Source organism: Balaenoptera ricei, chromosome 20 (assembly GCF_028023285.1).
Source record: "Balaenoptera ricei isolate mBalRic1 chromosome 20, mBalRic1.hap2, whole genome shotgun sequence".
Taxonomy (NCBI): Eukaryota; Metazoa; Chordata; class Mammalia; order Artiodactyla; family Balaenopteridae; genus Balaenoptera; species Balaenoptera ricei.
Window position 1 is genome coordinate 1124226 of NC_082658.1, and position 25119 is coordinate 1149344.

A 25119-nucleotide genomic window follows, 5' to 3' on the forward strand; every position below is an offset into this window, starting at 1 on the left:
CTCCTCTGGCGTGAGGCAAGTACGTGGTCAAATGTCCAGGTTATAGACCAATCTGTAGGATACTGAGAGGGCCTTTGCACCCCCTGAACCCGTTGCCAAACCCTGGCTAAAATATCTCCTTGTGGGTTTATAGATCCCCTTATTGTCAGGGCCACGATGGCATCCTATGGCTTAGCAAGGTTTGTACTTTAGAACATGCCTAATAATATTTGCTGCTTAAGCAGTTTATGCCTCAGGGGAATGTTTGCCCTCTAAAGGCTCCTGGGCTGAGTGACCTGGACTCCAGTTCATTGCTAGGCTTGGGGAAGCTCTCGGTGACGCATTTGCTTGATATATGGTAGATGCTAATAAAACGTGTTGGATGGATGCAGTCAAAATTCGCTCTGCATTTAGTTGGTTAAGTCCATGATGTGAGACCTGCGGGTGCGGAGGGCCGACCGTATTCTTTGGACGACACCATTTATGTTGGGGCCTGAGCACCGTGGATGGTCCGGAGCAGACACCCGGTGGCTGCCCAGGGCCGACGGAGCGCGCGATTAGTCCCCAGTCAGACCGCTAGGCCAAGTGCGCCTGTCCCCTCCTCAAACGGCTAAGCAAGTTCTAGCACACTTGTGCGCTGGCTGCGCTCACCCTGTGGGTTCCGCTCTAAACTCCTGGGTGAGCTTTAAAGGGCTCAGGCTGGCTGCAGACACGCCCCAGGGGCAGCAGGCACCGGCTTGAGAAAGCGACGGCGGTGCCCCCGAGAAGGCGCCGCACTCGTGGGCCCCTGTGTACCGCAGGGGTTTGACGTTCAGGCGGCGTGTGGCGTGGGACGTGTGGGGGACCACACACGTGAGGAAACCACCGCGACCTTCCAAGTGACTCCTTTACACCCTTTACCAGTGTTGCTGTGCACGTCAGTCAGCAGCTGCGAAGCAGCTCTGAGGTGCAGGCGCTGTGGGCTTGGCTGCAGTCCCGTGCCAGACAAGTGACTGACTTCTGAAGACCAGACATGACACCGGTTTAAAACGTATACCTTGGCAAAGAAATATACCATAACAGTGATTTGGGAGACCACTCACAAATAGTCAAAATTGCATTTGTTAAATTTGTGAAACCCCAGGATCTTCTGTACGGCTGTTACGGAGCCATCCTTGCTCTTCCCGTTCAGCCAGAAACTAGAAGGAAAGCTCCTGGGACCCTTCCCACTAACAGGCGGCGTTATGGCCGGTCTTCTCCTCTCGTTTCCACCACCTCTCAGGGGTTTCCCTGTCCCTCCAGTACCTTCCTAGTCAAATAAGGTCTCTGTGCATGTGTCATACCCTTGTCTGTCTCGCCTACTCATGAATGGGAAGTAAAGGGTATCTTTTAGACTATTTTGGGCTCCTGCCCCCCACCCAACCTTGAATGAGTCTGGGATTGGATGCAGAGGAGAGGAATTAGATTCTGAATTCCCCTCCCGTGAAAAATAAATGAACAAACGCCCACAAGTCTGGGAGCACAGGTGTTCAACTCCCTTTGGAACCTGTCCTTTGAACTTTGGTTTCCTTACCTCAGTTACATCGGTATTTTAGAGTTTCATCCGTTTAAACATGTATACATAATCTTCATAAAAAAAGATCAGTATGCATGAGGACATAGAGTTCTCCCTAGAGAACTCTCTTTGATTTATAAATACCATCTTTGTGTCCACTTTTGTATAGGTTATGGGATGGATAAAAATAGTTTCTCATTGGGGGTTAGGGTGAAGGATAAAGCTTTTTTTTTTTTTTTTTGTCAAATGAATATGCACATAAACATAAGTATTCTGGTAAGTGAAAAAAAAAAGGATAAAGCATTTTTAACATTACTCTTGTGCAAAATTTCATGCAAATAAGATGAAAATACAGACAGTGAGATAATATTCCTAAACAATAACAGTATTATAAATATTTCTGTTTTCTGATTTCAGGCTAATACTAGTGTTGTTTAGCTGATGCATTGTATTATCTGTCTGATTTATGTACTGTTCTTACCTGAGGTGGATAATTCCCTTTAATATTTGTTTATCCATTACAATTTTCAGTTCAGGAAAAGTAAACAAAAAATTGTTTCTTAATCATGCTCTTTACCTGATATCTTTACTTTGAATGTTTGTTTATGAGTTTTATATCTTTTGTTGTTCAGGTCACTATATAAATAAATAGAGAAATATAGGAAAACATTTTTTTCTGAATTGCAAAATAGTCTATTCTATAATAGTAGTGAAAGAGTCAGTTTTTGATTTCACCATGTAGCTCCACAATGCTGTAGCAGAAATGGAAAAGGAAAAGTTTGAACTTCAGAGGCGGCACACTGAAAACATTCAAGAACTGCTAGAGGACACAAACGCACGTCTGAACAAAATGGAGGGCGAATACATGGCCCAGACACAGTCCACAGTAAGTGTTTTTTCTTCTTCTTCTTTTCTTGTCGCGTTTATAAACTGTCCTCTTCATCTGCATGTCCCCATGCTTCCAGGATGTGTGCAGTGCATAAATAAGTATGTTACAGAATGAAAAGAAAACATCTCACCTTCCCACTCGACACGGGTTTATGTGCGACAGTGGACGGTCTCTTGAAGTTTGCCGTGGGATTTCACTCTGGATTGTTTGATGCCACTGTTTTTTTTAAACCCCCAGAAGCCTTAACAAATCTTTCTTCTTGTTTTCTTCACTGACTTTCAACCTAGAGATAATTTCTTTTCTTTCTTTATTTCTGTTTTATTGTTTGTTTCAGTCTTTTTAACTGAAGACTTGATTGTTTTTCTGAAAACATCTAATGCTAGTGTGAAGACAGTCAAATTGGAGATAGGAGTAGTGTGAGCGATCGAAGACAGGTTTTCTTAGTAGATTTGTCTTGACCGAGGAGCCAGACACGGATACCACATGGGTAAGCCCCAGAGTCCCCTTCCGAAAAGGATGCAGAGGGAGGGCACTGTAGTGCACAGCAGGAGACAGTAACTTTCTCCAAGGGAAGACAGGGAACCCCTGAGAGCCCCCTCAGTGAGCACTGCTTGCAGAGGGTACGTCTGAGGGTGTGAATGTTGTCAGCCTTTAGAAGCTCAGCTGACTTCCTGAGATACAAAAGCCTGGGCAGGTGGGCTGAGGGGCCCCTGGGCCAGGGCTCCTCACGTCTGGGGCAAGTGCACCTTGTCAGTCTTGTTTCTGATACATGATGCGGCTTTGTGGCGTATGGAGCCCTGTGTCCTTCCCTGACCACTTAGCTCACCCAGGCCAGCCTGGCTTGGTCCAGAGTGCTTCCTTGAATTTAAAGCTGTGGAATTTGAGCAAGAGTCCATTACCCGGGCATGTCTTGGAGACCCTAGACCAGCTGAAGGGCCTATCTCAGAGGGTTAAAGAAATGGGATGCAGGATCCACAGTGATTTGGAGCCTGGGCTTTAGGTCTTGGGCTCATCCCAGATCCTTAAAACCTTGAGTACCATGCGAGCTCTTCAAATGTTTAGTTTCCTCATCTGTCAGATAGGGTAACAGTAGTAATAAAGTGTAATATATGTCGTTGAAAGTATTAAATAAATTAATATGCATAAGTTATTTAATAAGTGCTCAATAGATAATTGTTAATGTCTTTGAAAATGTAACATACAAGAAAAGTAATCAAGAGAGCCATATACATGAGAAAGTACTCAATTCAAGAAGTTAATCGATGTTTGCTTGAAGATGGCAGGTTGAACTTGGTGTTGGCCTCCATTCCCTCCCACAAAAATGGTAGTAAAGGGATAAAGAAAAAGGCATAACCAGAAGGACAAAGAGAGTGTGAGAGTGATAAAATTCTGGAGTTGGAAAGGCAGTGGATGAGCTGACCCAGCCGGTTCAAGAAAGCAGGACCCTGCCTCGGCACTGGGGAGTCTAAGAAGCAAACCGAGTTACACGTGGACCTCCCAGGGGCTCAGGACCTGTTGTACTGCTCGCCTCTGGAAGACGGGGTGCAGGTGCTGCTTCAGCACGTGGAGAGCTGGGTGGTTTAAGACGCAGCTAGATGTGGGACTGGGGCGAGGAACACAAGCCAGCTTGTTACACCATTCCTCCTACTTTTGCACGTTTGAAATGTCCCATAGCAAAACTTTTTTAATGATACAATTAACAGCAAAAACCAGCCAGCTCTTTACATCCTCTCCCCCACTTCCTGCTTCTCACCCATCTCAGCGGAAGACAGGAGGTTACCCTCCGGAGGGAACGGCAGCCTCTGGATTGGGACACGGGGGCACAGCTGGGATTTCTTAGCGCAGCAGCTCTCGGTGTGCAGAGAGTGCGTCCTTGGGGGGGCCCGTGAGGGGCCAGGTTGTAACCCTCTCCCCACTTCCCACCGCAGAGAAAGCAGCAAAAAATCAGGTCACTTGTTATAAGGGAAAAGTGCTGAGCTGTCCTCAGGTGTCTTCACCTCAGCATTCCTTGCCAGAAGACAGTGGAGCAGCACCAAGAGAGACACTGAGAAAAAGCGTGTGGCCTAGGACGGTTTTCAAGTGAGGGACACAAGCAGTTTCAAACATCAGCAAATATCTTTGATTTTATATGTGTTAAATGTCACTCCAGTGTCTCTAGGTATGAGTATTGGGGGCATTATTTGAGCCCTTCAAATTTGTGTTTTTTCATTTTTCTTTAATTCTGAGAAATTTATATACGTTATTTCTTCAAAAAGATCTATCCTTCCTACTCCTTGGGTCTTATTTTTTTTTTTATAAGTAATTTAAATTTATTTATTTTTTATTTATTTATGGCTGTGTTGGGTCTTCGTTTCTGTGCGAGGGCTTTCTCTAGTTGCGGCAAGCGGGGGCCACTCTTCATTGCGGTGCGCGGACCTCTCACTATCGTGGCCTCTCTTGTTGCGGAGCACAGGCTCCGGACGCGCAGGCTCAGTAACTGTGGCTCACGGGCCCAGTTGCTCCGCGGCATGTGGGATCCACCCAGACCAGGGCTCGATCCCGTGTCCCCTGCATTGGCAGGCAGATTCTCAACCACTGCGCCACCAGGGAAGCCCTTGGGTCTTATTTTATGTTTTCTATCTCCTTGTATTTTCTTCCTATCCTCTGCTCCTAGGATAGTTTCCCATTCTGATCTTATTCTTACCAATTAATTTTTTAGTAGATTTCCTTCTGCTGTATTTATTTTATTGTTTCTAATTGTATCTGTTACACCTTTTATTTCAATTATGATTTTTTTCATATCCAGTATTTTAATTTGGTTTCTCTTTCTCCCCTCCTCCTCCTTTTTCTTCTTCAGGAATTTCCTGTTTTTCACATTGTTAATATATTCTTTATCTTCTTAAATATACTTATTAGGCTTATTTGAAATTCTTGGTCCATCTGTTTAATTATTTGCCTTCAGAATATTATATATTACATATTACTACATTATATATGTATTATAAATTATAGTTGCTGTATATTATTTATATATACATGTATTGCTGGCTTTCTTTCATAGTTGTCTGAAGGTGTCTAATTATTTTGTACCGTGAGCTCATGTCCTTTGGGTTTATCCATTATTCTAAGGTGTATTGGGGAAAAGCTGGAAGACCAGATCCTTGTGCGGATTAGTTATACTTTAAATAGTGAGGAGGAGGTGACCCTCAGGGCAGAGAGCCCCAGAAAGCATGGGACCACTGCTCAACTCTCCTTGGCAACTTCCCATTTGTAACACACAAACCTCTTTAACCCTAAGGAAAATGCAACTTTGGAGGGAGGGCATCTCCCTAGATTGTAGTATATCAGCCCCCAAGCTTTGGAGAGAGAGATGATCTTTTGATGAAAGAAGGTCTTATTTTTAACTTAGTCAAATTTATCAATCTTTTATAATTAATGCTTTTTAAGTCTTTTTTTTAATATAAATTTATTTATTTTATTTATTTATTTTTGGCTGCGTTGGGTCTTCGTTGCTGTGCGTGGGCTTTCTCTAGTTGCGGCGAGCGGGGGCCACTCTTCGTTGCGGTGTGCGGGCTTCTCATTGCGGTGGCTTCTCCTGTTGCAGAGCATGGGCTCTAGGCACACGAGCTTCAGTAGTTGTGGCATGCAGACTCAGTACTTGTGGCTCGTGGGCTCTAGAGCGCAGGCTCAGTAGTTGTGGCACACAGGCTTAGTTGCTACGCAGCATGTGGGATCTTCCCGGACCAGGGCTCGAACCCGTGCCCCCTGCATTGGCAGGCGGATTCTTAACCCCTGTGCCACCAGGGAAGCCCTTTATGTCTTGTTAAACAAATCTTTCTCTAGTACAAGTGCAGAAAGGTTCACCTATATGTTCTACTAAAAGCTTTAAAGTTTTGTTTTTAACATTGAGTTCTTAGTCCATGTGGAGTTATTTTTTGTGACTGGTATGAGATGAGGATCTAATTTCATTATTTTCTACCTGGATGACCTTCTTCCCCACACGCCCTCCTCCCCCAATTCCTACTTTTGGCTAATTCCTCCTTTGCTCATTGATCTGCCATGCTGTCAGCTGTCAAACTTCCATATATATGAGGGTCTTTCTTCTTGTTGGTTGGCTAATTTCTTTACCTCTGCTAGTATCATACAGTCTTCATTATTATAGCTTCATGATTACTCTTGATGTCTGATAGAGAAGCCTTCCTTTCTTCCTTGTCCATCAGAAGGGTCTTGATTATGCTGAGTCCTTTTCTTTTACATATACATTTAGAATCAGCTTTCCAAGTTGATATAGAAAATAAAACCCAGGGGTCTCTTGAACTCCTTTTGTAATGTTTCTTCCTGAGTCTTTTATATTTTTGTCATAATAAAATGTTTATACTTTTGTTGTATAAAAGACTCAGGAATAAACGTATATGTCGTAACTTTTAACTCTTAACATGTATGTAATAAATATTTTATTATAGTTTATTGTACTTTGACTAGAACTTGCAGAAAATGTTAAATAATGGTGATGATAGTGGATTTAAAAATAAAATTTTTTTCTTTTGGAAAAAATATACATATACTCTCATTATTGAAAATTTAGAAAAGTGATATAGTCAAAAAGAAAAAAAATGAACGTCTACATAATAAAATTACTCTTATTGGAAGTGTGTGAGAGTGCCCATTCTTCTACGTTTTGGGCCCAACAATGGGTGTTTTAATTAAAAACAGACAGACAAACCAAAACTTTGCCAATTTGATAGGCATCTTAGTTTCCTAGACTGCTGTAAGAAATGACCACACACCTGCTATCTCAGAACAAGAGAAATTTATTGTCTCACAGTTTTGGAGGCTAGAAGTCTGAACTCAAGGTGTCCACAGGGCCCTGCCCTCCCTGAAATCTCCAGAGGAAGATCCTTGCTTGCCTCTTCCTACCTGGTTGTCTTTTTTTTTTTTTTTTTTTTTTTTGATAATAGCCTTCCTAATGGGTACAAAGTGGTATCTCATAGTGGTTGGTTTTGATTTGCATTTCCCTAATGATTAGTGATGCTTAGCATCTTTTCATGTGCTTATTGGCCATTGTATATTAACTTTTGAGAAATGTCTATTCAAGTTCTTTGCTCTTTTTATGATTGTGTTATTTGGTTTTTCATTGTCGTTGAGTTGTAGGAGTTCTTTGTATATTCTGGGTGGCAGTCCCTTATCAGATATATGATTTTTTTTAGTTACCTATTTAAAGGCTGTCCAAATACAGTCACATTTTGAGGTGCTAAGGAGTTAGGACTTCAGTGTATGAATTTGGAGGAAAACAATTCAGCCCATAACTATTGTATAAGTTAACAACAAACATAGCATGCGGTATAAAAGTGAAAAAGCCTAAGTAGTTTTTGGCTCATGAGGTTAAATTTACCAGGCACCTAACATGACCAGGCACTGCAGTGGACCCTGGGGACAAAGCAGTAAACAAGTCCCTTCCACAGTGTTCATGTTTCCATGGGGTGACAGCCAGTGAACAGCTACAGGTGTCCAGTAGTGATAAGTGGTGTGATGAAAAAGAAGCCACTGTAAGACATGAGTTTAAATGGGGTGATTTCAGCACTCCCTCTTTCGAGAGCACTGGAATCACAACTAATTGCTGAACAGTCATCGACAGCAAGATACTGGAACTCACCAAAAAAGATACCCTGCATCCAAAGACAAAGGAGAAGCCGCAATGAGACGGTAGGAGGGGCGCAATCACAATCAAATCAAATCCCATAACTGCTGTGTGGGTGAGTCACAAATTGGAGAACACTTATACCACTGAAGTCCACCCACTGGAGTGAAGATCCTGAGCCCCACGTCAGGCTTCCCAACCTGGGGGTCTGGCAACGGGAGGAGGAATTCCTAGAGAATCAGACTTTGAAGACTAGCGGGATTTGACTGCAGGACTTCAACAGGACTGGGGGAAACAGAGACTCCACTCTTGGAGGGCACACACAAAGTAGTGTGGGCATCAGGACCCAGGAGAAGGAGCAGTGACCCCATAGGAGGCTGAACCAGACCTACCTGCTAGTGTTGGAGGGTCTCCTGCAGAGGCAGGGGTTGGCTGTGTCTCACCATGAGGACAAGGACACTGGCAACAGAAGTTCTGGGAAGTACTCCTTGGCATGAGCCCTCCCAGAGTCTGCCATTAGCCCCACCAAAGAGCCGGGTAGGCTCCAGTGTTGGGTCTCCTCAGGCCAAACAACCAACAGGGAGGGAACCCAGCCCCACCCATCAGCAGACAAGCAGATTAAAGTTTTACTGAGCTCTGCCCACCAGAGCAACACCCACCTCTACCCACCACCAGTCCCTCCCATCAGGAAGCTTGCACAAGCCTCTTAGATAGCCTCATCCACCAGAGGGCAGACAGCAGAAGCAAGAAGAACTACAATCCTGCAGCCTGTGGAACAAAAACCACATTCACAGAAAGACAGACAAAATGAAAAGGCAGAGGAGTATGTACCAGATGAAGGAACAAGATAAAACCCCAGAAAAACAACTAAGTGAAGTGGAGATAGGCAACCTTCCAGAAAAAGAATTCAGAATAATGATAGTGAAGATGATCCAGGACCTCGGAAAAAGAATGGAGGCAAAGATCGAGAAGATGCAAGAAACGTTTAATAAAGACCTAGAAGAATTAACAAACACCTAGAAGAATTAAAGAACAAACAGAGATGAATGATACAATAACTGAAATGAAAAATATACTAGAAGGAATCAATAGCAGAATAACTGAGGCAGGAGAATGGATAAGTGACCTGGAAGACAGAATGGTAGAATTCACCACCACAGAACAGAATAAGGAAAAAAGAATGAAAAGAAATGAAGACAGCCTAAGAGACCTTTGGGACAACATTAAACGCAACAACATTCGCATTATAGAGGTCCCAGAAGGAGAAGAGAGAGTCCAGGAAGCACAGAGAGTCCCAGGCAGGATAAACCCAAGGAGAAACATGCTGAGACACATAGTAATCAAATTGACAAAAATTAAAGACAAAGAAAAATTATTGAAAGCAACAAGGGAAAAATGACAAATAACATACAAGGGAACTCCCATAATGTTAACAGCTGATTTCTCAGCAGAAACTCTACAAGCCAGAAGGGAGTGACACGATATATTTAAAGTGATGAAAGGGAAGAACCTACAACCAAGATTACTCTACCCGGCAAGGATCTCATTCAGATTTGACAGAGAAATCAAAAGCAAGCAAAAGCTAAGAGAATTCAGTACCACCAAACCAGCTCTACAACAAATGCTAAAGGAACTTCTCTAAGTGGGAAACACAAGAGAAGAAAAGGACCTACAAAAACAATTAAGAAAATGGTAATAGGAACATACATATCGATAATTACCTTAAACATGAATGGATTAAATGCTCCAACCAAAAGACACAGGCTTGCTGAATGGATACAAAAACAAGACCCATATATATGCTGTCTACAAGAGACCCACTTCAGACCTAGGGACGCATACAGACTGAAAGTGAGGGGATGGAAAAAGATATTCCATGCAAATGGAAATCAAAAGAAAGCTGGAGTAGCAATACTCATATCAGATAAAATAGACTTTAAAATAAAGAAAGTTATAAGAGACAAGGAAGGACACTACATAATGATCAAGGGATCAATCCAAGAAGAAGATATAACTAGTATAAATATATATGCACCCAACAGAGGAACACCTCAATACATACGGCAACTGCTAACAGCTATAAAAGAGGAAATTGACAGTAACACAATAATAGTGGGGGACTTTAACACCTCACTTACACCAATGGACACATCATCCAGACAGAAAATTAATAAGGAAACACAAGCTTTGAATGACACAATAGACCACATAGATTTAATTGATATTTATAGGACATTCCATCCAAAAACAGCAGATTACACTTTCTTCTCAAGTGCACATGGAACATTCTCCAGGATAGATCACATCTTGGGTCACAAATCAAGCCTCAGTAAATTTAAGAAAATTGAAATCATATCAAGCATCTTTTCCGACCACATAGCCATGAGATTAGAAATGAATTACAGGGAAAAAAACGTAAAAAACACAAACACATGGAGGCTAAACAATACGTTACTAAATAACCAAGAGATCACTGAAGAAATCAAAGAGGAAATCAAAAAATACCTAGAGACAAATGACAATGAAAACACGACGATTGAAAACCTATGGGCTGCAGCAAAAGCAGTTCTAAGAGGTAAGTTTATAGCAATACAAGCCCACCTCAAGAAACAAGAAAAACCTCAAATAAACAAACTAACCTTACACCTAAAGGAACTAGAGAAAGAAGAACAAACAAAACCCAAAGTTAGTAGAAGGAAAGAAATCATGAAGATCAGAGCAGAAATAAATGAAATAGAAACAAAGAAAACAATAGCAAAGATCAGTAAAACTAAAAGCTGGTTTTTTGAGAAGATAAACAAAATTGATACACCTTTAGCCAGAGTCATCAAGAGAAAGAGGGAGAGGACTCAAATCAATAAAATTAGAAATGAAAAGGAGAAGTTACAATAGACACCGCAGAAATACAAAGCATCATAAGAGACTACTACAAGCAACTCTGTGCCAATAAAATGGACAACCTGAAGAAATGGACAAATTCTTAGAAAGGTATAACCTTCCAAGACTGAACCAGGAAGAAATAGAAAATATGAACAGACCAATCACAAGGAATGAAATTGAAACTGTGATTAAAAATCTTCCAACAAACAAAAGTCCAGGACCAGATGGCTTCACAGGTGAATTCTATCAAACATTTAGAGAAGAGCTAACACCCATCCTTCTCAAACTCTTCCAAAGAATTGCAGAGGAAGGAATACTCCCAAACTCATTCTACGAGGCCACCATCACCCTGACACCAAAACCAGCCAGAGAAACTGCAAAAAAAGAAAATTACGGAGCAATATCACTGATGAATATAGATGCAAAAATTCTCAACAAAATACTAGCAAACAGAATCCAACAACACATTAAAAGGATCATACACCGTAATCCAGTGGGATTTATCCCAGGGATGCAGGGATTCTTCAGTATATGCAAATCAGTCAATGTGATACACCAGATTAACAAAATGAAGAAGAAAAACCATATGATCATCTCAACAGATGCAGAAAAAGCTTTTGACAAAATTCAACACCCATTTATGATAAAAACTCTATAGAAAGTGGGCATAGAGGGAACCTACCTCAACATAGTATAGGCCATATACAACAAACCCACAGCAAACATCATTCTCAATGGTGAAAAACTGAAAGCATTTCCTCTAAGATCAGGAAGAAGACAAGGATGTCCCCTCTAGCCGCTATTATTCAACATAGTTTTGGAAGTCCTAGTCACGGCAATCAGAGAAGAAAAAGAAATAAAAGGAATCCAAATTGGAAAAGAAGAAGTAAAACTCACTGTTTGCAGATGACATGATACTATACATAGAGAATCCTAAAGATGCCACCAGAAGACTACTAGAGCTAATCAATGAATGTGGTAAAATTGCAGGATACAAAATTAATGCACAGAAATCTCTTGGATTCCTATACACTAACAACAAAAGATCAGAAAGAGAAATTAAGGAAACAATCCCATTCACCATTTCAACAAAAAGAGTAAAATACCTAGGAATAAACCTACCTAAGGAGGTAAAAGACCTGTAGTCAGAAAACTATAAGACACTGATGAAAGAAATTAAAGGTGAAACAAACAGATGGAGAGATATACCATGTTTTTGGATTGGAAGAATCAACATTGTGAAAATGACTGTACTATCCAAAGCAATCTACAGATTCAATACAATCCCTATCAAACTACCAATGGCAATTTTCACGGAACTAGAACAAAAAATTTCACAATTTGTATGGAAACACAAAAGACCCCGAATAGCCAAAGCAATCTTGAGAAAGAAAAATGGAGCTGGAGGAATCAGGCTCCCTGCCTTCAGACTATACTACAAAGCTACAGTAATCAAGACAACATGGTACTGGCACAAAAACAGAAATATAGATCAATGGAACAGGACAGAAAGCCCAGAGGTAAACCCACGCACCTATGGTCAACTACTCTATGACAAAGGAGGCAAGGGTATACAATGGAGAAAAGACAGTCTCTTTCAATAAGTGGTGCTGGGCGAACTGGATAGCTACATGTAAAAAATGAAATTAGAACACTCCCTAACACCATACACAAAAATAAACTCAAAATGGATTAGAGACCTAAATGTAAGACCGGACACTATAAAACTCTTAGAGGAAAACATAGGAAGAACACTCTTTGACATAAATCACAGCAAGATCTTTTTTGATCCACCTGCTAGAGTAATGGAAATAAAAACAAAAATAAACAAATGGGATCTAATGAACCTTAAAAGCTTTTGCAAAGCAAATGAAACTACCAACAAGATGAAAAGACAACCCTCTGAATGGGAGAAAATATTTGCAAATGAATCAACAGACAGAGGATTAATCTCCAAAATGTATAAACAGCTCATGCAGCTCAGTATTAAAAAAAACAAACAACCCAATCCAAAAATGGGCAGAAGACCTAAATAGACATTTCTCCAAAGAAGACATACAGATGGCCAAGAAACACATGAAAAGCTGCTCAACATCACTAATTATTAGAGAAATGCAAATCAAAACTACAATGAGATATCACCTCACACCAGTTAGAATGGGCATCATCAGAAAATCTACAAACAAGAAATGCTGGAGAGGGTGTGAAGAAAAGGGAACCCTCTCGCACTGTTGGTGGGAATGTAAATTGATACAGCCACTATGGAGAACAGTATGGAGGTTCCTCAAAAAACTAAAAATAGAATTACCATATGACCCAGCAATCCCACTACTGGGCATATACCCAGAGAAAACCATAATTCAAAGAGACACATGCACCCCAATGTGCATTGCAGCACTGTTTACAATAGCCAGGTCATGGAAGCAACCTAAATGCCCATCGACAGTCAAATGGATAAAGAAGATGTGGTACATATATACAATGGAATATTACTCAGCCATAGAAAGGAGCGCAATTGGGTCATTTGTAGAGACGTGGATGGATCTAGAGACCGTCATACAGAGTGAAGTAAGTCAGAAAGAGAAAAACAAATATCGTATATTAACGCACATATGTGGAACCTAGGAAAATGGTACCGACGAACCAGTTTGCAGGGCAGAAATAGAGACACAGATGTAGAGAACAAACGTATGGACACCAAGGGTTTCAGGAAAGCGGTGGGGGTGGGTGGTGGTGATGGTGGGATGAACTGGGAGATTGGGATTGACATGTATACACTGATGTGTATAAAATAGATAACTAATAACAACCTGCTGTATAAAAAATAAATAAAATTCCGAAGAAAAATCAGTGGCGTGATTTCATCCTCAAGGAGGTGGAAGTTGGTTCTTGGGATTAAAAAATGTAGATATTATAATGGATTGTGACCCTCCAGTGGGCATAGTTTATAAACAGCAAGACTGTGGTATTAAAATTTCATAGTAGGGGATGATTAGAAGAAAATATCTAAAGTGGCTTCTTAGTTAATTAAGTAACGGCAATAATTGTTTAACACGGTTGAGCAACAGCGGAACGAGGAACAAAGCAGAAGCGAGCGTACCGCCGACACGTGCCGGGGAACCTTTCTTCTGAAGGCGGGATGCTTACACAGCGCCTTTGAGAAGTACCGGGGCCGTGTGGTCCTCTGGGAAAAGCGTTTTGGGCAGAAGGAATGGCCAGTGCAAAGACGCGAAAGCTGGGACTGTCCGGCAAGTTCAGCAGAGCAAGGGGCGGCGTGGACGGGGCCCTGTGAGCAGAAAGGAGCAGAAAGGAGCGTGGTAGGAAAATTCGTCAGTGGGCAAATCAGGGAAAACCCTGTAGTGGATTATTGTTAACAATCCTTCGTACAGTTCAGTGAATTTCTGGTACATTTGTATTGAATTTGTATTGGATTGAGCACATGAAAGTGGTTCCATCTATTATTTTTAAAGAATCTGTCTTGCTCTGTGCGGAGAACAAACTCTGGGTGGCCGAGAATGGGAGCCGGGAGACCAATCAGGACGCTGGTGTCGTAGGTCCAGGCGGGAGAGGTGGGCGGCTTGGCCTTGGGGGTCAGTCCAGAGGTGAGAACTGCCAAGTGCTGCTCCTGTTCCCTGGGATGGAGAAGCCTGAAAGTGGATCAGGTTTACTAGGGGGAAAAACCAAGGGTTTATTTTCTGGATAATCAGCATAGTGATGATATTCAAAGCCATGAACAAAAATCTAATTTATATCTGCAATACATTTTCGTCATCTCAACATCCTAAATTTTCACAAAAGTGAATAAATATATTAAGTAATTTTAGGGTTGAAATTTATGAAACATATTGATTGTCTAAAATGCCTACTGCATTGTTATATTTCATTAGTTAAATATCATTAAGAGAGTAATAGCTTTCACAGTGGAATTTTAATTTTTATCAATTTGGGATGTAAAGTAAAGTGATACTTTGGGGCCAAGAGGTTACTGTTAGAGGAACTTCATTATATTTTTAATGAAAGTTGAATTTAAAAATTAGCATTCAGACCTTGTCATTAGGTAACAGTAAGTATAGAGAAAAATGGGCAGAGTCTGTCAGCAGCATTGAATTTTTTTTTTTTTTAAATTTATTTATTTATTTTTGGCTGTGTTGGGTCTTCGTTTCTGTGCGAGGGCTTTCTCTAGTTGCGGCAAGTGGGGGCCACTCTTCATCGCGGTGCGCGGGCCTCTCACTATCGCGGCCTCTCTCGCTGCGGAGCACAGGCTCCAGACGCGCAGGCTCAGTAATTGTGGCTCACGGGCCCAGTTGCTCCGCGGCATGTGGGATCCTCCCAGACCAGGGCTCGAACCCGTGTCCCCTGCGTTGGCAGGCAGATTCTCAACCACTGCGCCACCAGGGAAGCCCCAGCAGCATTGAATTTAAGAATCATCAAAACTAGACCGATCTTGCTGAGCCGCTCCTGGTTTAACAATTAAACAAGGTAGAGTTCAAGGCATGGTTTAAGATGAAAGACGAGACTGTCACTGAGAATTAGTTCCTGTGTTTTGTTCTTTCAGGCTTTTTTCTTTTTTTTGTTAGGACATATTCTGTTTCCGTGCCATTTATCGTAAGCAGACAATTGTATAGATGACTAGACTCATGTCTTTTGGTATTGGCAGGGATTTTCTTGTGTGAAACTAATAATTAAACATGTAAACACTGGATTTTTTTTTTTTTTTTAGTTTTGAACTGTATTAAATTTAAATAAACAGAACACAAAATGATGGTGATAGAAAAGTGACATTTTTATAACTAAATCAGTGAGGAGTAGCATGTTACACTGCTCTTTTACTTGGAAATATTCCAAGTTCTTTTGAAATAAGATGTGTAATTCTTCATTATTTAGTCTTAAACAGAGTCCCTTAAACACTGGGTTTTTAAAACAATATATTAGAACTTATAAATATGAAAATGATAGCAAAATTCTTAGATGCTTGGGGAGGTGACAGCTGTAAAATATAGGGCTCTATTCATACCAGGGTTTAGACACACAAAGTCTGTGAGTAGTTTTATTGAGATTTTAGGCTTTATTAGTGGAATTCTTTACCCATTTCTGTACCATGGATGCCACTGGCAATCTTGTGAAGTTTATGTGCCCTTTCCCAGAATAATATTTGAAAATTTAATAAAATATATGAGATTGCAAAGAAATTATATTCAGTTACAGTCATCAAAATATTAATAAATCAAAGTCATGATAAAGTAATACATATGCTTCTAAACTAATGCAGTAAATATCAAGATTTAGCAGTGGGCCTAATAACTATTGTAATTTATGAATAATGAGGAGGATAAACAATATTAGTGATTATCCGACACTGTATGGTCTGTGGAAATATCTCTGTTTCTGTTATTCGTAGGTCTTGCTAGTACGAACTTGTCTGTTGACTGTGTTCATAGTTAAAGGGAAATGCTGAAGGTCAGTTAGGGGACTGAAAATAAAGAGGAGCTATTTTTTTCTGTTCAAAGTCCCTGACACTCTGAATTCTATTCATGGACCTGAATCAAGTTTAAAGAGTATCAAAAGGGCCTAGACACGTGAAGTATTGTGTTAACTATTATTAGCTATTATTGTTAGTGGCATGTGGTGATTCATACAGCAGTTCATCACTCTCTGAGATGGCCCGGAGTTGTCATTTTATAGTCGCCACCAGAATTTTTCTCCCAGCCTCACAATTTTAAAGAAAAAACTCCCAAAGAGCACCAGTTCATCATTTTGAACAAGATGACCATTTAGAAAAATAGATTTTATTTTTTAGGACAGTTTTAGATTTACAGAAAACTTGAGAAGATGGTACAGAGAGTCCCTATATACCCCACACCCAACTTCCCCTCTTTGTAACGTCTTACGTTATTTTGGTACAGTTGTTACAATCAATGAATCAACAGGATACGTTAATAAACTGAAGTCCATAGTTTATTCAGTTTTCCTTAATTTTTACTTAATGTCCTTTTTCTTTTCCAGGATCTCATCCAGATACCACATTGTATTTTCTGCTTAGGTTCCTTTTGGTTGTGACAGTTTCTCAGACTTCCCTTGTTTTTAATAGCCGTGACACTTCTGAGGAGGACTGGTCAGGAATATTGTATAATGCCCTGTATTGGAATTTGTCTCATGTTTTTCTCATGATTAGACTGGGGTTATGGGTTGAGGCAGTAAGATCACGGAGGTAAAGTGCTGTTCTCAGCATATCACATCAAGGGTACATGCTACTGATGACTTACTGTGGATATTAACCTTGATCATCTGGCTGAGGCAGTGTTTGTTAGGTTTTCCACTGTGAAGCCATTCCCTCCCTGCCTTTCCATACTGTCCTCTCTGGAAGGAAGTACCTATGTGCAGCCTGTGCGTAAGAAGTGGGGAGTTACACTCTCCATACTTGAGGGTGGAGTACCTATGTAAATTATTTGGAGTTTTTCTGCGTGGGAGATTTGTCTCTTCTCCCTCATTTATTAATTTATTGAATCATTTATTTTTATCAGTATGGACTCATGGATATTATTTATCTTATGCTCTGGGCTATAATCCAATATTCCTTTATTCTGTTGCTTAAATTGTTCCAGCTTCAGCCGTTGGGAGAGACTCCAGTAGGCTTCTCTGCCCCTTTGACCCACCCCATCAGTGTGGAGTATATGGAGACTGGTATTAGAAGCCAAGATCTGTGTGCTGGGTGTACTTATTACTGCTGGGGTGTCATTTCTTTTATGTCCTCTCACCAGAGTATTTGTGTATATATAAACCTGTATATATATGCATATCTGTAAACATTAGTATATGTAACCGTCTGTATCTGTATTAAGCTAAACATAATCTCTTACTGATGTCTGTAACTCTAAACCATTACCACATGGATTATTCTAGCCTTCTCCTCCCCTCTGTAAATTCTCAATCCAACATTGGAAACTTGGCCTCCACCATCATCTTCTAATTGTTCAATTTCAGCGCACAGAAATGGATATAGTCAGAGTTGTTGGTCCATATCCCCATGGGAACCAACTTTGTCACCTAGGGAACAGCGCTTACGTGCAATTCCTTTTGCCTTTGGTCTCACAGACGCCACTCATTTCAAAATTGCGTAGGTCATCACCTTTCCCGCTACGCCTTCAATGAGCTTTTTATGTATTTGTAATAGAACTAGATTCTTTTAGGTATTTGTAATAGAACTAGATTCTCTTTATGTATTTGTAATAGAACTAGATTCTTTTTTCACAGCCTGCATTTCTTCCGGGGAAGAATGTGCCAGTTCTCTTGGCATATTAGATTTTGAACCTGGAAGATTTATGATTTTTCCACTTCTCATCTCCTGCGTTTAGTATTTTACTCAATCATACTATTTACTTCTCTGAAAATTTTCCTTGGACCTGCTCTCTCCCCTTCTGTTTCCACAGCTGCCACTTGAGCCCAGGCCATTGTTGCCTCATTCTGGGATCTTCCAGTAGCCTGCCGGTCGCTCTCCTGTTCTCCTCTTGTTCCAGATCCCACAAGTGCAGTTTGTCCTGTTTTCCTGTGACCGAGAGCTTGAATTACTAATCTAATGCCTATTATAACTTCTGTCTACAAGCCATGTCCTTTCAAGAACTCCAGCCTCGTCTTCCGAGTGCCACCTCTGAGTTCACAATGTGGGAAGATATTCTTTGCACCCAAGGTAATCTGTTTGTTCCTTCTCTGATCCTGCAGTTATAAACTCTGGAATTCCCCTCCCACACTGTTTGTTACAGCCTGAAAAATGAGATTCTACATCAGCATCTTTTCATGATTCTACAACAGCATCTTTTTATCTGAATAACTTTTTGCCCCATTTTGAGGCCTTCACTATTTTGTGTCCCCTCGGTTCTTTGTATTCATTTTTTAAAGATTATTTTGGCCACATGTTATTTAGGTATTTCCTATATGTCTGTGGGTTTCCCCTGACATTATAAGTTTTTTTTTTTAAGTTATTTATTTTATTTATTTATTTTTGGCTGCGTTGGGTCTTTGTTGCTGCGCGTGGGCTTTCTGAAGTTGCGGTGAGCAGGGGCTGCTCTTCGTTGCGGTGCATGGGCTTCTTGTTGCGGTGGCTTCTCTTGTTGCAGAGCACAGGCTCTAGGCGCCCGGGCTTCAGGAGTTGTGGCTCGCGGGCTCTGGAGTGCAGGCTCAGTAGTTGTGGCACACAGGCTTAGTTGCTCCGCGGCATGTGGGATCTTCCCGGACCAGGGCTCGAACCCGTGTCGCCTGCATTGGCAGGCAGATTCTTAACCACTGTGCCACCAGGGAAGTCCCATTATACGTTTTAAATTTCTTTCATTTACTTTATGCTTACTTTATTTTGTCTAAGACACAATGTGTTAAGAAAATGCTTTTAAAAAGAAATATAAAATAGTAAATAAATAATAAAGTGAATAACTGTCATCATACATTTTGCTTCAGAAAGTTTGTACCAGTATATATACAAGTATCTGTTCAGTAAATATAGAACTTAGTGCAGAAGCCACATTTTCAGTTCATACAATACTTGACTGCCCAGTAGGGCCACATTTAATAGTATCCTTGCACCGGAAACCGTGCCAGCTTCCAGCAGTGCAGGTGTTAAACCCAGGTGCCCAGTGGTTGAGGCTTGGTATCAGCACGGTTCTGTTCTTTGTTTTAAGGCTGCTCATGCCTCGCTCTGTTTCTTCTGCTGTCACTCTCACCCCTCTTGTGCCTTGTCTTTCTAGTTTGATTGGCTGCTGTCCTGCTTTTCTACTCCCGAACCCTTTTCCTAACTTCCGCTCTTTGTCTTCCCTTTGGTGGCTGTTCTGTTTGGCACAGCGCTGGGACTTCCTAACCTCGTGCCAGTCTTCACAGACGGTACCAACTAGGTTGTTCTGGCCCATTTCATGGGCTCTTTATTTATTACGTCTCTCCTGTGCTAAACATGTAAACTGTTTGAATTAGTTGGTAAGTGACTCTCAGGAGAAGTAAATCTTTGACAATTTGGTCTGTGTTTGTTGGAATTAGCATGGACCTCATACATACAATCCATTTCCAAGCGTAGCATGAGCCTGAGGAAACGTGTTGAATAGCGTGGTAAAGGAAATGGTTTTGGGGCCTACGTTTCTTAGACTTAATTGTTTAGAGCTGTTTTATTCACAGCAAAATTGAGGAGGAGGAAGGTAGAGAGATTTCCCGTGTACCCCTGTCCCTGCTGCTGGCAGGCAGAGCCTCCTGCCGTGGGCACCTCCCACCAGACGCTGCAGCAGTCACAGTTCATGAACCCGCGGTGCTGCATCGTCACCCAAGGTCCGTAGCTTCCATTAGAGTTCACTCTTGGTATTAGATGGTCTGCGGGCTTGGACAAGTGTATAATGACATGTATTGGTCTAAAATTACAGTATTACACATAGTATTTTCACTGCCCTAGAAATCCCCTGTTCATCCTTCCCCTCCCCGCACCCCCTGGCAACTGTCTCCATAGTTTTGTCTTTTCCAAAATGTCATATAGTTGGAGTCATACAGTATGTAGACTTTTAAGATTTGTTGCTTTCTTTTTTTTAAAATTAATTAATTAATTTATTTTTGGCTGCATTGGGTCTTCATTGCTGTGCGTGGGCTTTCTCTAGTTGTGGCGAGCGGGGTCTACTCTTCGTTGCGGTGCGCGGGCTTCTCATTGCGGTGGCTTCTCTTGTTGTGGAGCACAGGCTCTAGGCATGCGGGCTTCCATAGTTGTGGCACACCAGCTCAGTAGTTGTGGCTCGGGGGCTCTAGAGCGCAGGCTCAGTAGTTGTGGTGCATGGGCTTCGTTGCTCCACGGCATGTGGGATCTTCCCGGACCAGGGCTCGAACCCGTGTCCCCTGCATTGGCAGGCGGATTCTTAACCACTGAGCCACCAGGGAAGTCCCAGATTGGTTTCTTTTACTTACGCATTTAAATTTCCTCTATGCCTTTTCATGGCTTGATAGCTCATTTCTTTTTAGTGCTGAACAGTGTTCCATCCTCTGGATGTACCAGTTTATCCACTCACCTACTGAAGGACATCTTAGTTGCTTCCAAGTTTTGGCAGTTATGAATACAGAGCTGCTATAAACATCTGTGTGCAGGGACTTCCCCGGTGGTCCAGTGGTTAAGACTCCGTGCTCCCAATTCAGGGGGTGCTGGTTCGATCCCTGGTCAGGGAACTAGATCCCGCATGCTGCAACCAAAAAAAGATTCCACATTCAGCTAAAGATCCCGCGTGAGGCAATGAAGATTCTGTGTGCCCCAACTAAGACCCAGCGCAGCCAAATAAATAAATTAATTAAAACAAAACAAAACATCTGCGTGCATATTTTTGTATGGACACAAGTTTTTAACTCATCTGGGTAAATACCAAAGAGCATGATTCCTAGATCGTATGGTAAGAGTATGTTTTATAAGAAACTGCCGAACTGCCTTCCAAGATGGCTGTACTACTTTGCATTCCTGCCAGTAATGAATGAGAGTCCCTGTTGTTCCACATCCTTGTCAGCATTTGTTGTCAGTATTCTGGATTTTGGCCATTCTGATGGGTGTGTAGTGGTATCTGATTGTTTTAATTTGCATTTCCATGATGGTATATGATGACATGTGATATGACATCCTTTCATATGCTTATTTGTCATCTGTATATCTTCTCTGGTGAGGTGTCTAAGTCTTTGACCCATTTTTTAATTAGTTTTTTATTTTATTCTTGTTAAATTTTAAGAGTTCATTGTATATTTTGTATAACAGTCCTTCATCAGATGTGTCTTTTGAAAATAATTTTCTCAGTCTGTGGCTTATGTTCTAATCCTCTTAATACATATTATCTTTTATGGAATAGAAAATTTTAATTTTAATGAAGTCCAATTTATTAATTATTTTTTTCATGCATTGTGCCATGGATGTTGTGTCTAAAAAGTCATTGCCAAACTTAAGATAATCTAGGTTTTTCATATGTTATCTTCTAGGATTTCTGTAGTTTTGCATTTTGCATTTAGGTCTGTGATCTGTTTTGAGATAGTTTGTAAGATGTGTCTAGATTCTTTTTTGTTGCACATGGTTGTCCATCTGTTCTAGCACCATTTGTTGAAAAGTCTATCTTTGCTCCATTGTATTGCCTTTGCCCCTTTGTCAGAGATCAGCAGACTGTATTTATGGGGGTCTCTTTCTGGCCTCTCTGTTCTGTTCCATGGATCTATTTGTCTTTTCTTTTGACAGTACCACAGTGTTTTGATTACTGTAGCCTTATAGTAAGTCTTGAAGTAGGCAGTGTCAGTCCTCCAACTTTGTTCTTCTCTTTCAATTTTGTATTGGCTATTTTGTGTCTTTTGTCTCTCCATATAAACTTTAAGAGCAGTTTGTCCATAGAATAACTTGCTGGGATTTTGATTGGTATTGCATTAAATCTGTAGATCAATTTGGGGATAACTGACATTGACGTTATTGAATCTTCCTATCCATGAACGTGGACTATCTCTCCATTTATTTAGTTCTTTGATTTTTCTCATTCTTTCATCAGAGATTTGTAGATTACCTCATGTAGATCTTGTACATATTTTGTTATATTGGTATGTATTTCATTTTTTGGGGGGTGCTAATGTAAATAGTATTGTGTTTTTAATGTCAAATTCCCCTTGTTTATTACTAGGAAAAATGATTGACTTTTGTATATTAACCTTGTATCCTGCAACCTAGCTATAGTGTCTTATTATTTCCAAGGGTTTTTTTTTTTTTTTTCCCTTCCCCATCTTTCCCCTTTGGTAGCCATAAGTTTGTTTTCTATGTCCGTGAGTCTGTTTCTGTTTTGTATATAGATCTGCTCTTCATTTGTATTATTTTTTAGATTCCACATATGATTGATATCATGTAATATTTGTCTTTCTCGACTTACTTTACTAAGTATAATATTCTCTAGTGTCTTATTATTTCTTGATGTCTTATTATTTTCAAGAGTTTTTTGATGTATACTTTTAGATTTTCTACATAGAGGATCATCTTTTTGTGAACAAAGACAGTTTTATGTCTTTCTTCCCGATCAGTATACCTTTTATTTCTTTTTTTATATATTGCATTAGCTAGGATTTCGAGTATCATGCTGAAAAGGAGTTGTGAGAGAGAGAGCATCCTTTTCTTTTTCCTGATCTTAGTTGGAAAGCTTCTAGCTTCTAACCGTTACCTGTAGGTTTTTTGTAGAGATTTTTTCCTCAAATTGAGGAAGTTCCCCTTTATTCCCATTTTACTGAGAGTTTTTTTTTTTTATCATGAATCAGTGTTGGATTTTGTCAAATGCTTTTTCTGCATCTATTGATATGATCATGTGATTTTTCTTCTTTAGCCATTGATGAGATGGATTACATTAATTGATTTTCAAATGTTGAAACAGCTTTGCATACCTGGGTGAGAGTTACTCTCTTTATTTCTATTATTGATGAAGTAATTGGGAGTGCACTCTTCATACTTGTATGGTGCTAGAGTAGGAGTTGTTGTTATAAAAAGAGAAGCATAATCTTGTTGAGTTAGAAAAGTCTTCCATCATAAAATTCAGGATGGACAGTTTAATTTGTTCAAGTGGGAAAAAGACTACATATACATATTATTGAATGAGATGATTTGATCATTACTCACCATTATACTGCTGGTATGGGTGTAAAGAGCAAAGTAAGGAAAAGGTTAGAGTTGTTCAGGGCAGTTTGGAATGCAAGCGTCAGAAGGTAATCGTATGATACCCAGTTGCATTGCCACTGCCTATTAGAGGGGCAGATTGTATAGGTATGTGTACAATGTGTATTTTATTTTACTTATTTTATTTCTATTTTATCATATATATTTTATATATATATATATAAAATATATATTTTAATCACTGTTACTCTGTACAATGATATACAGACAACTGAGACCAAAATATTGCTTCAACATCCTGGACTTTCTTCTCTGATTTGTTGGGTGTGTTTTCCTCTCACCTATTTTTTTCTTTCTCATATAACTAGTACTTTTATTCTTTTCTCTCATGTCCACTGTATTCGATATTCATATTGCAGAAAGATGGCTGACTGCTTTTCTGGCTAATAGAAACCCTTTTTCCTTAGCAAATTCTGGAGAATTACTTATTTATATCAATTCAATACTCGTTGCCTTGGTTTCTTTAACAATTTCTAATATTTTATAAGGATCACATGTTTCTTTTTGCATTAAGAAAAAGAAAAAAACGGATTTTCAAAAATAGTTTGAATATAGGGGGAATATCTTTATCCCTATTTTGAATTTCTTGTGTTCTATCTTTACCTTTTATAACACACACAAAAAACTTTTTGGTATATTCTATGAAGAACAGATGTGTAGGGTGGAGATTTTGAAAATTTAACAATTATCCTATTTTAATTAAAAAAATATTGATAGTCTACAAATTTGTATTGAGTGCTTACTACAAGCCAAGCACTGTTCTAGAAACAAGAGATTTATAGTGGACAGAGCAGTGTCTTGAGCTTACATTTTACTGGGGAAGATAAACAACAACAATAAACAAACAAATAAATATATACGTTTGTGACAAGTACTAAAAAGAAAAATGAAGGTTAATAAAAGAGAAAGGAGAGTGGTAGGAGATGAGAACAGAGAAGCCATAATAATCCCTTCTTTCTCTGAGTAGAAGAGAAGTCATTGGATGGTTTTGAGCAGGAGAGTGATATTTGATTAATGTTCTGAAAAGATCATTTCCTTGAAGTTCAATAACTTTACCATAACTGTGGCATTTTTCATCTGTGTCAGTTTTATGGTGTGCCCTTTGTACAATTTTCTTACAGTATGTTTTTTATTTTCTTTAGGTACACCAATGATGTAAATTTGAACTATCATTTTTCTCTTTTCTGCATCTGTTGTTTGCTCTTGTGTTTAAGTTTTGTCCATTCTGGTTTGCTTGCTTTCCACAAGCTTTTCCTTCATTTTTTAAAAAAACTGTATCTCCCACCTACCCATTCTTTTTTTGGAGCTATTTTCATTTTAGTTTTCCTTTTCCTAAGATCTGTGTGTTCATGTTTCATTACTTCCTGTTTCTCAGTATAACTACCTGAGATCTTACAGTTTTTCTCTGACTTATTTTTTTATAGAGGTGAGGTTTATTAAGTTTTTGTGGATATGTGATTTTTTTGCATATTGTAAAAGATGTTCCTTGTGATACATTTGGCATTGATTTTAATCTGTCACATGTAAGCGATTTTATTTAATGA

At 40.0% G+C, this 25119-nt stretch overlaps 1 protein-coding gene across 12 annotated transcripts in view; it reads left to right on the forward strand.

The window, feature by feature from the left end:
• CEP112 (centrosomal protein 112) overlaps nt 1-25119 on the forward strand; it is a 415603-nt gene that overhangs the window by 79704 nt on the left and 310780 nt on the right. For 9 of the 12 annotated variants that reach the window (XM_059907770.1, XM_059907779.1, XM_059907776.1 and 6 more), the window contains 2 exons: nt 2256-2399; nt 18500-18583. In XM_059907770.1, the coding sequence (XP_059763753.1) occupies nt 2256-2399; nt 18500-18583 (228 nt within the window). The remainder of the gene's footprint in view (nt 1-2255; nt 2400-18499; nt 18584-25119) is intronic. The other 3 variants (XM_059907777.1, XM_059907780.1, XM_059907778.1) reach the window with 1 other exon arrangement.